Here is a 16,983-nt window from a genome sequence, read left to right as displayed (position 1 = left end):
ACTCTGCAAAGGCACAGTGACTTGGCAAAATCAGAACATGTTATTTAAAAGAAACCATTAACTACTGGATTACATTTCCTTGAATACTTACCAAAAGCTGTCCAGCAAAGCAGATAAACAAAATGAAGGAAAGCAAGAGAAACGCAGCCCCAAATGAAATTCCAAGGATAGATGTTCTACAAGAAAAGGAAAACATGTATTAATTTATGTTACACATTTGTAGCATGACCTTTCTTTGTGTATTATACTGATGATACGAAAAATTACCATGTGCAAGCTGCAACTTCCAAACATCAACACCATGGAAAAACAATTCCAATTCTTACCAGAATGACAGGCCTTTTTTCTGCCAACTTATGAAGGCTTGAATTGGCTTTACCTCTGTCTTTGCAAAACTATTACCATGAGAAGATAATAATTTCCACACAAATAATTTAAATGACAGAGTGCATTAACAACAGCAATGTTGTGTTTTGTTTTTACTTTAGAAAGCCTGTATTAAAGAAGATCCTTATTGCTTTATTTTTATGCTCTTGATTTTATAATGTTTTAAGAACCTAATAGCTATACAAAATAAACTTGTTGGTAGTGCGCATTTCCCCCCAAAGGCAGGAAAAGCAACAGCATGGGACAATGATGTCAAGTTTTCAGTGTCTCGCACCTAGAACCTGTGCTGTGTGTGATGCTGCAGTCTCTCAATCAGCAAGGGCCCCAATATAGCAACTGCTATTTCGTGGATGGATAGGGATTCAACACCTCTGAAAACTCTATTTTGTATCAAATTTGACTGGCTGGCCAGTAGATTCTGAAGTACCGGAGGACAGGATAGGAAGGAACATTAAACACTGTGAAGAAAAGACAACACTGCAGACTTTAAATGAAAAAAATTGAGTAATCTCTTCCTGAAATCATCTTTACTAGCTCATCCTTTTCTTGTGTGTTATAAATAGGAAAGTCTAGCCAAAATAGCATCACTGGATATTCAGTAAACAGAAACAGGAATGCAGAAACAATCCGGGCATGCATTCATTCTGCAAATGTGGAAATCTCTCTATATGAATACCACAGTAGAGCATAATTGCTCCATCAGGCACCATATGAGAGCTACTCAGCATGGCTGCCTAGGGAAAGATTGCAGTGGGACCTAATTATGATTAATGAATGCCAAGAGGAGATCAGAAGCTCTGGACCAGCTGAGTGGTTTAAGCAATGCAACTAGATGCCATCATGTAGTCCCTTACCTGAGTGTCTGCTTTCAATTTTAACCACAGATTTGGCATTTTTACAGAATTAAAAAATACTTCTCGACTCCTTTGAGCAACAGCAAATATCTTATTTTATCAAGCCTTATATGATAGAAATATTGGCATGCTGTTTTAGCAGTAAATTTTATATCCCTTGCTTTTTCCACAAAACTGTAATAAATGTTACATTTTAAGTTAGCTCTTCCATAAATGTAAGATTCAGAATGAAAATACATTATTAATAAAAAGCATGCATTTCTGTTCTTTAGATATACCATGTGAATTCATATATATATATTTTACAAACTATAATACTAAAAATTTAGGAGTAGAACTCTATGGATCAATTTCCTTAGATATGTACAAATATTGGAAAACATTTTGATCTGTTTTAACAACAGTGTTATAGAAGCTATTTTCAGGAAAGAACAAAAAAGCATTAACTTCACGAACCAATTTGATGTCATATTGCAGCCATTAAAAGCATTTTGGAGAGTAATTTACGAGCTTCCCTGCCAATCATTCAGAAAACCTCTTATATGCAAAGTATTAATCAGATTTTGGGTTGATGTGAACAGCTGAAAAACAAACAACTGAAAAATTCACAACATAATCTTGAAATAATGCTTCTTTTAGAAGTTATTTGAAAATCATTATTGCTTATGAATACATGTTCTCCAAGAATTTCTCATCAAGACTGAGACAGTAAGCTGTACATCAGAATATGTAAAACTATTAGGAATTTACAATCTAGTAGCAACAGAAGAGATGAAAGCAAAGGAATGTAATTAAAACAGGCTTAGTTTTTATATATGCATAAACACTTCCAATTGTACATGTCCTTCAGTAAGATTCAAGTAACCATTCCTGCATTTCAAACTATTGTTATTCTTTCTTTGATAAGAAGGATAAAAAAAAGGAGCCTGCACACCTGATTCAATACATGAATAGCCTTATGAGTCAAGTTTGGAGTGCATCCTTGCAGAAGAAGAAATGAAGATGTTTGTGAGAGAAACTGGAGAGCAAGGGAAATAAAATTGACGTGGCATAAGGAGAGCTTATGTGAAGAGTACTTAATCACGCCAGTAACAGGCAAGAACAAAAGGTCTTTGTAGATGTTTTACATGATCAATGATGTTATTTAGGTGGCACAAGAAAAAGAATTACATAGCAAGGCGAACAAGATTCTGATTATCAGGATAAAGAGAAAAGGACTGAGGAAAAGGAGAAGTGGTATCTTAGAATCCAGATTTGAGTGGTGAATACAGAGAAAAAAAGTTGTGAGATTTTTGGTCCCCACCCCCCTTTTTTTCTGGGAACAGATGGACTTCTATTTCAGTTAGGCTAAGCCGAAATAGTTTCATGCTGCTCCCAGAAGGAAAGAAGTGGGCTGAAAATGTTATAATGGAAAGCAAGATACTAAAAATTAAGTGCCACCATAAACAAACCTCATTTGAGGCAACGACCATAGGAAAGCCATAACATGCATTTATTTTTTGTCACTGGAACATTACAAAAACAGTACAGGTCTTTACAGTAAACTAATCTCACCTTTGTTGTGTAGAGTCATCAAGTGCATTGCAGAAGTCACCAAATGCATCGCACTGACAGATTCGGGCAAACCACTTTGTCAAAAGAGCACCCAGAATCCCATAAGCCAGCTAACTTTTTACCTGCCTCTTCCTATGCTTCAAGGAATGCCCTCATTTCTGAAAGGTCTGCTCTCTGCTATGGTGCCCCACCAGGAACCCTGACAGCACAACACTTGACAATAACCTACAGAGGGACAGAGTTTAAAATTGAGGAAAAAATATGAGAACTTCCCATGCTTCAGATAGTTCTAAGTCTAAATTTATTATCTTGGGTATTCTTCTCATATTTTTCTGGTTTCATCAGTAAATATATGTTTTGAATAATTTATTTTTATCAGGTGGTATGAGATTGGAAAAAAATTGTAATTATACATACTTAGGTCTTGTTGGTAACATTTCAACTGAAAAATAAAAAGTTATTATGAAGATAAAGGTACTGAAAAATGGAGAGGAGAATGTATTCTTTCTACACTTTTGTAACTTTTCAGAAAATATGTGACTTATGGCACGTCCCTTAATGGGACATAGAGAATTTCCTTAGCTTGCCAGGTAATTAACATTCATGTTCTGAACTATTGGATTGCAAATACTCTTGAGGTGATCAAATCATAATGAAGCAATTACAAATGACAGTTATACAAGGCAATACTGAATTCAGACTTTTTTGGTATCAAATAGTAGCTATTTCTTAATTCAATCGATGCTTTCACTAAGGCATCGATGGATTCGGTGGCTATGTAGACTAATTCTATGGCAGTTTCAGTGTTAAGAAAAATCATTTGAGTATTATAACTCAACTTGAGGGTTTTTTTTAAAATCAGATATAGCAGAAAAATAGCTGGTAATAGTGGGTTTCTTTCGTTTATACTGTCTTATATTTTACACGCCTGCTTTCAGACAATGTTTTTAAGTACTACCATTTCTATGAAGAAATTCAGCTGTGCCTTACTGGAAATCCTATGTTAGGGTCTCCTAACCACCTTCCATGGGTAGAACAAGATGATTGTTAGTTTTTTTAATGACTCAGGACAAAAGGACACAATTTCTTGAACATAGCAGCCTCAGAAAGCAAAGACTTCAGAAGAATCTTAAATGTAGCCCAAAACAAATCCCTTACTCGAATAGCACGGGAAGTAACTCCTGTTCAATAGGAATACACTTTCACCAATTCACTAGTTTGCATTTCAAAAAACAACACTACCAATTCAACTTTAGTTGACTGTTTCCGTAAATAAAGAACGTAGGGTTCTGGAACGTATTGCTGGAGATACTTCTGTCACTTGGTAAACCAAGAATGCTAGAGAGCCACTGAAGCCTGTTCCGAGGAAATGTAATGATCAAGATTTGCTGTCATTTTCATGTCACAATAAAGACCCACTCCTCATGATACATTTCACCTCAAGATATTGTTTACTTGATTAAATTTATATTTACCACTTTGTGTAAAGTTTATTATGAAAAGACCACATCAGTTTATTGACCCTGGGGAAATTAAAACATTAATAAATTATTTCAGCCTTGAAATGTATGTCTTGTGATCTTGGAGATATTTCATATTACTTGCAACTTGCTGGATGTTACTCACCATCAGATATCTCCAAATCTACTTTAAAGCAGCAGGTGGTGTGCCTGCACAGAAATCAATGACATTACACTGCTGCAAAACCAGATTAATGGAGTAGTGAATCAATAAAACCCAATGACAGATGTAGTTTATCTCCCTGTCTTCATTAGATCACCATTTAAAAATCCTGTAGAACTTGTGACAGAAAACAAAAAGGCTAGATTGAATTTTAGACTAAACTATGATTTATTTTTTTATTTGTTTATTTATTTATTGCTGGAAGGAAATAACATTTGCAGAACTGGAGTATGTTCAATTTAAGCTACATTTGTGATGACTACATACACTGGTGATTTTTCCACTTTTTTTTTTTTTTAAATTTGCAATGCTCCCAGTTTTCCAGCAAAGATGAAGATGCCTGTATAATACCTTGCCTTTCTGTCTTCTATTTTTGTATCTCTTAAATTAATCCACAGACCAGACCCCTTGAAGCTGAATACCATTCACGTTGGAAATACCTGATTTTACACTCTTGCTTTTACAATTTAATACGCAGCCCTATAAAAGGATGAAAAGATAATTTACATTTTGGTAATGAAAATGATAAATCATATGTATGTTTTGCTCTGATGTTAGAAAGAGATCGTGTAATATAAGCATATGCTTTTACAAGTTGGAGGACATTTTCCTTAGTTGAATACAGCTCCCGAGATTTCACTAATTTCAAGTATTGGATATATTTTAATGAGCTACACAATTGGTTTAAGAGACATAATAAGGATATAGCAAAATTAGCATCTTACTACATGTATGATAGGTGATAAATCTAGATTCATTTTCATAACTGAAATCAAAACATAAAACCAGATTCATAAATCATACTGCTGGAAGGGAATAGTTAGATCCAAGTTTGGTTTTTGGTATATCACAAACCACAAATTTCCCTGAACTAATTCCTGTACTAATCAAAACGCACTATAAGCCTGTAAAATATACTTATTATGCAAAATGACAAATAAAATTAGTAATGAGTCTTAATTTCATATTTCGCCATAGTAATGCCTAAAGTCAGATTGAACTATGTGCAGGATACTGCTGAATTTCTGGAAGAGTGTCCTTTTGCAGCTTGTGTCTCCATGTTAGAAACTAACTGGGATATCCTTTGCAAAGAAAATGCTACAACATCTGAATAGAAGTCCATAAAACTTTATACATGTTATAAAACAAGTCTGAAGTATGGAAAGTCAATTTATAATGACCTAACAGTTCCTTCTGGCTTTGAATTAAAATTTAAGAACTACAGCACAAGACCAATCAATCAGCTGAGGTTAGAACTACTACTTCTGAAAGCGCTGCACAGGAGAAAAGACTATGAGTGAAGAAATACAGTATCAAAGGGAATATACAGTGTTGGTTTTGAAAACAATTGCTATAAAACAAATATCAACTTTCCACTATGTAAACGATCAACAGCAAAATTCCATTTTAAGAAATCTAATAAAATATTCTTTGCTGGAACTGTTTTCAAATTTTCTCAGGCTTTCTAGAATATGCACATATAGAAAGATAGCTGATATATATGAACAAATAAAAATTAACTCATAACATATAAATTCTGATAAAAATAATTATTCCAGCAATTCATATAATTGATACCATATTTTACAATTATTTTTTAAAAGAGACATTTTATGAATAGTAATGCTCTGTTTGCATGCTGAATAGAGCATTATCACTGTAATATGTTAAATGCTTTTATTTAATCACAGTCCCAATTCTGCAATCCATTTTGTCCCACTTCAGTGTCCAGTTGTCACACTTATTTTACATGTAATTTTAGTTGCTCAAAGTTATAGCTTGTATTCCCTTTTTTTACACATATGAATCTCATTCCTGTCATCATCAGACCTTTTTAAATGCAAAGAGAAAACCAAAAATGAATGAAGAATTGATACTAACACTTGGCACCATGCTATTGACAGCGTTTAAAATTAGAAACAAGTATAACTGAAAATGGGCGGAAATCCTCCATCTTCTCTGTTCAATTTCATTTCCATGAATTCACCTCTCTAATCTGACAATTCCAAAATTTTTTACTAATACTTTTTTTTTTTACATTAATCAGCAAATATACACAGGAATGAGTACACATTAAATACTACTTACTTTGGCAATACCAGAATCTGCACAACAAAAATGCAGAAGAATATCAGACAGGCACAAGTCACATAATACTTAAATGCAGGCAGAGTAGTTGCTCGATACTAGAAGAAAAAGAAAAAAGCAAATGTTAAAAACACAATCTCCAAAGCAGATAAAACATCACCCAACTGAAATTTCAGCTTAAAGATGCAGATATGTATAGGTAGTCTTTAGCAACAGTAAACCTCCTGTTGTTCAATGACTTCCACATCCCCTCACATAGGGCTAGGGATTATCAGGCACAGTATTGAATCCTTTTACTTCTTGAAGAACAACTTAAGTAGCCATGTCAAATGGTTTTCTCTTGTTCCTCCACAGAATAGACTATCTCAAATTCATCATGAACGGTTTAATTAAAAAAAAATTGAAAGCATTTTAAAAAATATTTTTAGGAATGGACAACCACTCTTAGCCAATTCCAAGTTTCTTCATCATTAATTCCCCAAATTGATTTTCAATTATTAATAAATACTGAATGGGCTGAAACAGTTAGAAAAAACGTAACAGTCATTTAGACAGCAAACTTCTGAACACAGAAAGCATCAAAGTGTAAACTGTGCTACAGATGTATATAAACATTGCAGCATAGCTAGCAATCATACTGATATTTACTGGGGCTATATTATTACTTCAGTTAAAATACTTTATGTCTGTGGCCTCATATGTTCCCTGATACTACTAAACACTTGATATTCTTAGGAGAGAGTCAATTTGATCTGTTCTGTCCTGAAAAAAATCTATTTATGAATGTCTAATTAGCCTGCCTAGAGACATAAGAATTAAGCAATGAAATATTTATCAGAGTTGTTCTGCTATTTGAGATAGATATGTCTAGATTGAAACCAATTAAGTACTCAAAGGGAAATGACCTAAGTATTGGGCCTATTAAAGTTACTTACTCTATTAAAGTTTTTTTCAAAGGGTAAGAGTTTAAGATTTGATTATTAAAAGAAAATGTACCAAAGATTATTTGCACAAATTGCTCAAAATGCAAACTTCATAAAGTGGAAAGTGCATGAGCTGTGCTTTCTAACTGCAAGCACACAGCTGTGTCTCTGTGCTTAGTGCCAAGTTCTGCTCTCCAAACTGGTGCACCAAACTTTACATGAACATGTAGAAATCGAGTTTAGCAACCCAACAGCTTTTTTTCATTTTTGAATTGTATGAGAAATTAAAAGCAATTCTTATCACATGCCTAACTGAATATCAAGGCACAAATATGACTTTGCTTGATGGGTATGTTTGCAGCAAGTTTTGTTCTTCCATTTGTTGAATATGTTTGTTCTTTCTTAATGGTGTTGTCCAACAATTTTGGACCTTGAGCTGTTGTTCAAGTTTCAAAAAATTCCAACCCACTTGTAAATTCATTTCAGTGTTTCACACCTCTCCAGACATTTCCCAATGAAGTCAGGCAACTCACTCCTTACGTTAAATAATTATTTCGCTTTATTACCTAGCTGTACTTTCAGGTCCTGCAGGACCTGAAAAGCTCCTGTTTAAATCAAAAGCAGGCTTCTTACTGAGTTCTTTAAAGTCAAGACTGGACTGGTGAGTCATTAAAAGGCAGTGACGAAAGATAATAAAAATCTGGATCCAAAAAGAATAATTAGTCCTTTGCAGTTCCATAGCGTTCTAGTCTAAAAGAGATTAGACTCCTACAGGGAGCATCTACACAGCCGAATAACTTAGCTCCCTGATTTTCTCCCAAGTCCTGATTCCCTGACTGTCCAAAGTACACATATGATGGTTTTCTCTCAAGCTCTCTTTCAGAATTTATCAGTTAGTACAGTTAGTACCCACATTAAAATCTACATGTGCTCCTAGGCACACCTTTGATCCACTAAGTGCACCTTTAAACACTGTGGATGAGACCACACCAGGTCTAGCTTCTCTCTTACGCCATCTTCTAAACAGCCTTAACAAGCCTTGAAATGTTTTTCATCCTAATGCATTGCCAAGGGCATACAGCACATGCCTTTGGCAGCTGGCTGTAAGAACACTATTCTGCTGAGCTGTGAGAGAATCTGATTTCAGATGCTTTGAACTGAAAGATACCTACAAAAATAGTTAAATATGTATTTGACCACCACATGGGACCCAGAGGATACTTGCACCTATGCTGTACAGTGTGAACACAGTATGGTAAAACTTCCTCTACCCTATTCTCATCAGGTTCACTCATTTATACAGCCAGTTGTGGTCAAACTCACCTCTTACTTCCCTGAAGGACAGCCTAACTGTTCAGCTATTAGCTGCCCTATGCTTAACAGAAAGCAGAAAGTGGCAACTCTCCAGTCTTCCTGCTGAAGCTGTGTCAGTATGTACTCAAGCCCTCGAAGGCTATAAAACACAGAGGCCTGGCTTTCTAGGCTAGTGGTCATGACAGTCACCTAAAAGGGAGGAATCTTTTATTCTGATAATTACTCCAAGGACTAGAAACAATATCATTTACTCCATCTGTACATACATGTCACAAACATGTTTTATCACACATTAGTCAGAAGAACATTTAGTGTGTTGCATCCAAGACAGCTAGGCATTTTTTCTTAAAAAAACCCTTATAGTACTGTTTCCCTGGAATGATTGTATCAAGTGCATATGGAGAAAACTAATGAGCAACTGATATCATTACAAGACTGTCATTACTACAGGTGGAGTCTTTGAGACATGGCAAAAGAAAAAAAAAAAACAAAAACAGTGGAGTTGTTTGATAAATGCCTTTTGAGGATGTAGGTGATGGAATTTAGGAATTATTTGCTCCAGTTAGATCAAATTGGGATTATCAAACCTCCTCCCACTTCTGCAAGACCATGAAAATGTCAAGAAAATCAAGTGAACTGTAGAGCCCTACAAACAGGAAAGCAGTCTCTGACTTCACATTCATAAAATTTCTTCTATAAATGAGCTAAAATATTATTGTAAGGTTTGAGCACTTCTCCTGCAGGGCCATGGCCCTGTGTTAAAAAAGCAAGGGATACAAGCCTCGCGTGAAGGAATCAACTGTGAATTTGCAGTGAAAATAACTTACTTCTTTTTCCAGAGTCTTATTGTAGAAAAGAAGTGATATTCTTTGAATGTCTTCAGATTTAAGCCACTGCCTAGAAGAGAAAAGGAACATTATTATTGACATAAGAATAAAATAGACCTGTCTTTTTATATTACTGAAATACAGTAGAATAAGAAAATCACTCTGAAGAAAGTAAGTCCTTGTGTATTGCAATGTATAAGGTGAATTGCACTGACAGTAAAAGCAGAAACTACAAATTTCCTCTCCCTTTTGACTTCTGTTGCTAACATATACGTGAAACAAAAGATCAGCTGAACCGTTTTTCTGTGGATCATTCCTAAGGACAATCAAGGGAGAGATTTATAGGATGTAATTCTGACACTGATATTCCACTCTTGTCCAAAATACTGTAGTATATCCAGTGAGCACAAGAGAACTTGAGATAAAACCAGTCCTTCACAAGGTACCTTTAAGAAGTGCAGTGTTACAATATGCAGGAGTGGCAGGTAAATTACACTTTACGAACTCCTATTCCAAACAAAAATGTAAAAAAACATTATGAAATGAGGTACAGTGATTTTGGTTTTGAGCTGTATTAGTCTCTTGAGCATGACCCTGTACTCTAGAGGTAGATTTTGATCTTTTACTGATTATAAAAACATCTTTCCTCCTTAAAGAAGAGAAATACAAAACAGTAAGTACTTGCATTGAAATGACAAATCTATTTTAAAAGAAGTGAATCTTGACAAAAGCTTGACATCACTTTTACAAAATTAAATGTTCTAATATGAAAGTCTAAAATTATTTTAATGGACACTTGAAAAGAAATAGAATATTTAAATTTCAAGAGGGTTAGGTTGCTTGCACCTCAAGGGTACTACATAAACTTAAAAAAAAATTTAAGCAGACTACTGTAAACATGCAATACTTGAGTTTGAACGATAACAGCAGAGCTTGAGATTTTTTTGCAACCTTTCCAGCAATAACTTTAAATTAGGCTCTAAGCTAGTAGTGTAGCTAATGCCTTCTAAATAAAAGGGAATGTCTCAACTGACAGGCTGTAATGCAAATAAATAACAGCAATGAACCACAGTGGAATATATCCTAAATTAAGGTCCTATGAGAACAGGAGTGGACAAAGTGGAGTGTAAGCTATTAGCTTCGATTTATGAAATGTAAAGTATTTTTTTGCTTGGCTGGGAGACTGTCTCTCTTCCTGTGCAATCAGTTTCATTATAAAAAGGGGCTGAAAACATATTCAGTTCTAGGTATGCTTAATTCAAAAATATATTTCCAAGTGTGCTCTGCAATGGTTCACATCTACATCTGATCACAGTTAGGATTCTGAAAAGAAACAGATATGACAGGCTGTTGTACATCTAGCATGATTTTTTGGGGTCCAGCTGTAATCTACTGGAGAAAATATTCAGTTTGCAGAAATTTTTTGGTAAATTGTGAAAATCAAGTGCAAGTCTTTTTCCATTTAGTTATAAAAATTGAACAAAAAGTAACAGTCTTCTCCAAATTGTTAACTAATTTCCCTTTTTTTCTTACGGTATCTGACAGGTGGACTGATTTAATTACCATTACCATACTGCCAAAAAGTTCTATCTGCCGATCTGCTCCCAGAGGCCTAATTTGGTCAGTACGCACTTGATTGCATGTGAAGTCAGTAGTGCCATTTAGAGCAATGGTGCCTCATAATCCACATTACAAGTTCACGTTTTCAGGAGCTTTTAGTTCTACTTTAAAGCTCGAGAAAACTGTACTGGTTTTAGGTAGCAGGTGCCGAGAGGTCTGAGATGAGGGAAACAGTATAACACAGATAAATGGAAGTGGAGAGTAAGTACAGAAGAGGGAGCACAAAGTCACATACCTTTGGCACACAGATAAGGGCTGAAAAATTCTGCCTACAGCTTGACTCCCTAATGAGCCTAAAAGTTACTGAAGTATCTGCAGATACGTGGGGATATACCTCCTGGGAAGCTAGGTACCAATTTTCTTTTTAAATTCTTTAGCAATTCAAGGAACAATGCAGACAGACAGCTGAATTCTGCCTGTATCCACAGAGGTGTGTGGTTTGAAGCCACCATGACTTGAAGAAAAAAAGAGAGGAAAGAGAGTGTGTCTCTTTAATATAGTAACCTCCTTATCAAAGAGCAAATAACTTTAGTTTAGCTCCCTCTGTAGGTGTATATTTAGCTAGCAGGTTGTTATCCATCCCTCACACATCCTACAGAAGTCCCCTAACCACCAAATTTCAGGGTGGCATAGCTAGGGCTACTCATCCCCCTCCTGTAGAGGATGGGCACTTTGCAGCCACAAATACCTTGTTCAAGGTATGGGGAAAAGAAACACATGGAGAAAGTATGATGTTACACCCTACTGGCTAAGGCACTCAGCTGAGAGACAGAAGCTCTTCGTTCCTTACTCGCTCTTCTAAAACTATAATTACGTATCTTTTAATGTAGTGCTCTAGCAGAATAATAATGAAAAAACAGGTCATAGCTTTCCTCATACAACTTTACAAGGAGCATTGCCAACTAAATCTACTACTCTGAACCATGCTACAAGGCCACCAGGCTGCTTTTTAGATGCCACAGTTTCATTTAGATTCCAGAAGGAATTGAATGAACCCAGACGGCCCGAGTTATTGACACTGTGTGCACGTGGCATGTGGCAGTTCTGTGGAGAGATAGCTAAGCTAACTTATGAACCAGCAGCAGAGCAGTGAGTGAGGGGGCCTGGAGAAAATACCTCACTGCTTTAAAAACGTGAGGTACCATTTCAGTATGTATTGCACTATTTCACGCTGTGTAAAAACAGTGATTCATTTGGACTACAGCTTTGTCTTGAATTGTTTGAATTATTTTAATGCAATTTTTGAATCAAAAAGGTTAAAAGAATGGTAATTTTAATACTATATTTTATGCGCAATAATGTGAGGTTTTTAATTTTCTCCATTCGGTCATAGTCCTATTCGCTATACAATCCAAACTTCACATGTTAAAACATTTAGAAATACCAGTTTTCTTATAGATTTTCTTAAAAGTTTGCCTCTTGATTCACAAAAGCAAAAGATTTAGCTTCACAACCACTCCATTAGATTAGTTGATAGTGTTATTTTCATTTTACAGCTGAAAAAGTGAGGTACAAAAACTCTGCACAATTATAAAGAAAACAAAAATGTTATTAATTTTGTTTCCTAAATGTAGGAAATCTTTCATCTATTTTTTCCAAGTGCTTAGCATTCACATAGTTAAAATATTATTGAATTAAATTGCTGTTTGGGGAATTAGCACTTTTGACAACTTATTCTCAGGTACCCAATTGAATAATATCGTTTAAGTGATTCATTCAGCAAATCAATGCAAGGATAGGTAGAGAATCTAGTTTTGGAAGGTGGCATTCAGCCTCTCCAATATGTAAAATCATTCCTTATCTTCCTGCAATTCCCCATGTAATTCACAAAATGCACTGAAACTTTTTTAGAAACCTTTTTTATCACACAAATGTATTTTATCCCCAAGTTTCTCTGAATTTTACGCACTAATTAGATAAGACAGGGATTCTTTCAGATAAAACAACATATAATATGATCATACTAATACTTTATTTTAATGCATTTATACAGATGCTTTACTTCTGACATCAAACCATCAATTTTACAATCCACTTATCAAAGCAAGTGTACCTGAAGACACATAAAAGCTGCCAAAATTTATATTGCTCTTTTAGGCAAGTCTAGTATAATCAAAAGGCTTTGCCTATCACATGACCTACCCTCTTTCACTGTATTCTTTGTATGACCTATAACTACCAATACTCTTTTCTATAAATAATAACTGAAAAATATTTTCTTAAAGCCAAGTACCTTTTAATAGGACTATCAGATGCAAAAAACCCCAAATATGGCATATGAGTATTTAATAATTAGGTGTAATACTCAGCTGATTAAGATTCTGAGTAACAGCAGTAGGGGGAAAACATATAATTCATCACAATTATTGTCCACATTTTTGAAGGGCAATTCCCATATCTCATCAGATAAATATAAGAAACCTGAACACTTATTTTGGACTGATATTGATTTTTCTGTCAGTCTTATATATTCACCAGCAAATGAAGAACATCAATACCACCTCCAGCTCTTCCTAGTACACAGGAAAAATAGATGCCACGTTGCCTCCCCCAATAATTTCAATGTGCTATCAAGCTTAGCCTTCTCTAAGAAATCAACCAACCAGTTGAAACAAAAAGATATTAAACTAAGATTTTAGGGAAAGTTTCTAATTCTGAGGAGATATTTCTATGACAATTGTGAAGCACCAATTTTCACATCATTCTGATTCCTGAGCCAGCTATTTCTTGTGTCTTACTTCTCCGCTCTCAGATGAGGTAATTCTGTAGAGTTATGGCTATGAGTGTACAGATATGAACAATTATAGAGCAAAAATCCCTTTGCTATGAAGATCAAGACAAGCCAAAACCTCTGTCACACCATGATTCTCAGGCACTGTTGTATCCCATATAGTAGAAAATGGTACTGTACAGCCTATCTTCACAATGTGCAGAGCTTCCTATGCCAGTATTAGTGACACCTTTACTGTTTTCAGACTTCGGTGCGCATGTGGGAGCGAGAAATAGTAAACACCACCCTCTGTTGCAGATTTATGTAAAAGTTGAAGGAAGTAGGCAAGAGAAAATAAAAACATACTTTTGAGCATTGATTCCATCAATGGCCTGGATCATCCTCTCATTCAGTTCCTCCTCAAACTTTCTTTTCTGTGATTTTGTTCTGAAATGAAAAATGCAGGAAGTTACTTTGGAAAATTATTACGATGTTAATAAACATTGACTTTAAACAATGGGGTGATAGCTGGCATAAACTTGTGAGGATAATATCAATTTTTTAACATTTATGCTGCAATAGCAGCTATAGGCTTCAGGCATCCTGAGTCTTACAATAAACTCTTAACAAAACCAGCATAAGCTACAGTGTCTGACACACACACACACACACAAATCTAGAGGTTAACGATTAGGGAGCACTTAAAAAACAAACACAAGAAAACACTTTGTAAAAAAACAAACCAAGAGAGTTCAAGAAATTGTGGTTGAAGGAAAGTCTTCCACAGTGTTATGAATTCATGAAAAAGAATGAGAATGGGAAAATGCTCAAATTCATAAAACATTCCTGTTTCCTGTAGTTATTTTAAAAAATCCTTGTCAGAATTGCATGATGAGCAATAATGTGCTAGTGCACTGAGGCATAATAAGTATTCTCTACCAAAAGCCTGCTATCTTTTCTTTTCTTGGAAATACTATTTTTTATCACAAAACTGAGCACCAAATCTGAAATTAGTTTCAAACATATGTTGTGTTTCTCTATTTATAAGTGTAACACAACTGCAATGAAAAAAAGGATCTTTTCACTGGACTCAGCATGAACCCAACAGAGGATCATCAGAATGGGTTTGTCTTTGGTAACATATGTTACTGCAAACATCATCAGACCTTCCAGCAGCTGTGTTCTCCTTAAAACTGGAATATTTCAAATATTGCCAGATTGCACCTCTTGAAAACTTAAATCCAATGTTAACTTAAAATAGTGTTTTGTAAGAAGTCAACAGTAAGATCAGAAATTGGACTCTGCTTACCAAAATTTTCTTAACCTACAAACTGAACCCTGTCAAAGGTAACAGAGATTTTCTTCAACATCAAGTTTTTGGGTTATTTCCCCAAAACTGATAACCTGTTGCAAGATTCAAATTGATACAGAAATGATATTAGCGTACTCACAGTAACTTTAAACAACCCAACTGATTTCATGCCTATTCAATGCTATAGAATTTAGGTAAAAAAGTGTTTACAACTTATTTTTCACATATGAAACAATCTGAGTAGAAGAAATAACTAGACAGGTGAGGAGACATTATCTAATCACAATTAATCCTCTTGGCAGATCCCTAACAACATAAGACTATCATGTAACTAGGTAAGAGCTAAGACTGCCACAAACAGAAGCCTACAGTCAGGCTTCAAAGCCCACATTTTCATATTCTAATAAAATACTGATTTTCAAAGTGCTTATTATCATTTCAACTCTCTCCTGTGGGAATGACTAACTGGCTTATCTAGAATCCTAGTTATACGCCTCACTATGGACATTAGACTCCAGTAATGGTTTCTAGAAACTCCTTCCATAACATGGTGTCAAGAAACATGATAACATTTGTACCTTTTGGTTCTATTTTGGAATGGAATTTAGAAACACAAAAGCAAGAACATCTCAGAATCTTAAAGAATTGCATTATTTGCAAATACCACACTCCAATGATCTTTATTTTTACTGTAAGGCTGATAGAAGTCCTTTTGACATACTATCCAAATGTAAATTCTCAGTTTTAAAATCAGGGACTGTTTTTATTAATATCATGCATATTCAGTCAAAACTTGTTCATCTTCTGGAATTCAGCAATATTTTAGTTAATTGCATAGCTCTCCAGTAACCTGCAATTTGTTGAGGAGACATTTACCAAGCAGAGAGATGACGAAGGAAGAGGTAGAATGACTTGTTTGCATAACCAAAGACAATAAAGATACAAATTTTAAAGGGTTCTTTCACATAATTTATGGTATTTGTGATGTTACTTATAATTTTGCAAACAAATACATAATCTGAAGTGTTATCAGGTCATTACAATAAAAATTAACTATTCCAGGTTTCTGACACTGCTTGGTTTCTAAACAGATGTCATTCTGTTCTTGATCTACAAATTCTGGGTGTTTTTCAAGAAGTGATCAGTTCAACCCCATTTCCATTTCTCACCATCTCACCCTAGTCATTGAAATACCAAGGAGGAAAATGAAAACTTAAAGCTATTGTGATTTTGCAAACATTTTGTGTAGCAGGAGCACTACAGGAAGACCACAAAATACCTTTTGAATGTTTACTACTACAAACATATTACACACTTTGAAATAATAAACCACAATGGAAATACAAAGCAATTAACTATATAAAATATCTCTTTTAGTACATATTATTAGCTGTTGTAACACAAATTATTAACAGCTCTTTCCATCTTCCCTTTTCTTACCCCTCTGTGCCTCCTCTCAATTTTCTTGCATGTAATTTTTTCCCCACTGCTAGAGCAACTGGGTTTTTAGGAGAAACAAATAGTAGCCCATCAACATACTTATACTAATTCAGAATAATGCTATTTGTTAGCAGGAAGTGTATTCACAATTCATAAGTAAAATGTCTGCCAAATCTGTTTCCATAGCCCTTCTTTATGTAAGAGGTATTAGGTGAAAAAATAGTTTGAGTAAGAAATGGCCCTCAATATTTGAAAGCATGCCTTATATACA

General features: G+C 34.8%; 1 protein-coding gene across 2 annotated transcripts in view; it reads right to left on the bottom strand.

The window, feature by feature from the left end:
- The window catches only part of ADCY2 (adenylate cyclase 2), a 226,711-nt gene that overhangs the window by 58,763 nt on the left and 150,965 nt on the right, over window positions 1-16,983 (bottom strand). For both annotated transcript variants that reach the window (XM_054817328.1, XM_054817327.1), the window contains 4 exons: window positions 14,327-14,407; window positions 9,631-9,700; window positions 6,567-6,664; window positions 92-176 (listed from right to left, as the gene is read on the bottom strand). In XM_054817328.1, coding sequence (XP_054673303.1) covers window positions 92-176; window positions 6,567-6,664; window positions 9,631-9,700; window positions 14,327-14,407 — 334 coding nt within the window. The remainder of the gene's footprint in view (window positions 1-91; window positions 177-6,566; window positions 6,665-9,630; window positions 9,701-14,326; window positions 14,408-16,983) is intronic.

The sequence above is a fragment of the Grus americana genome, chromosome 2, assembly GCF_028858705.1.
Source record: "Grus americana isolate bGruAme1 chromosome 2, bGruAme1.mat, whole genome shotgun sequence".
Classification (NCBI taxonomy): domain Eukaryota; kingdom Metazoa; phylum Chordata; class Aves; order Gruiformes; family Gruidae; genus Grus; species Grus americana.
This window is presented reverse-complemented; position numbering and strand designations above follow the sequence as displayed.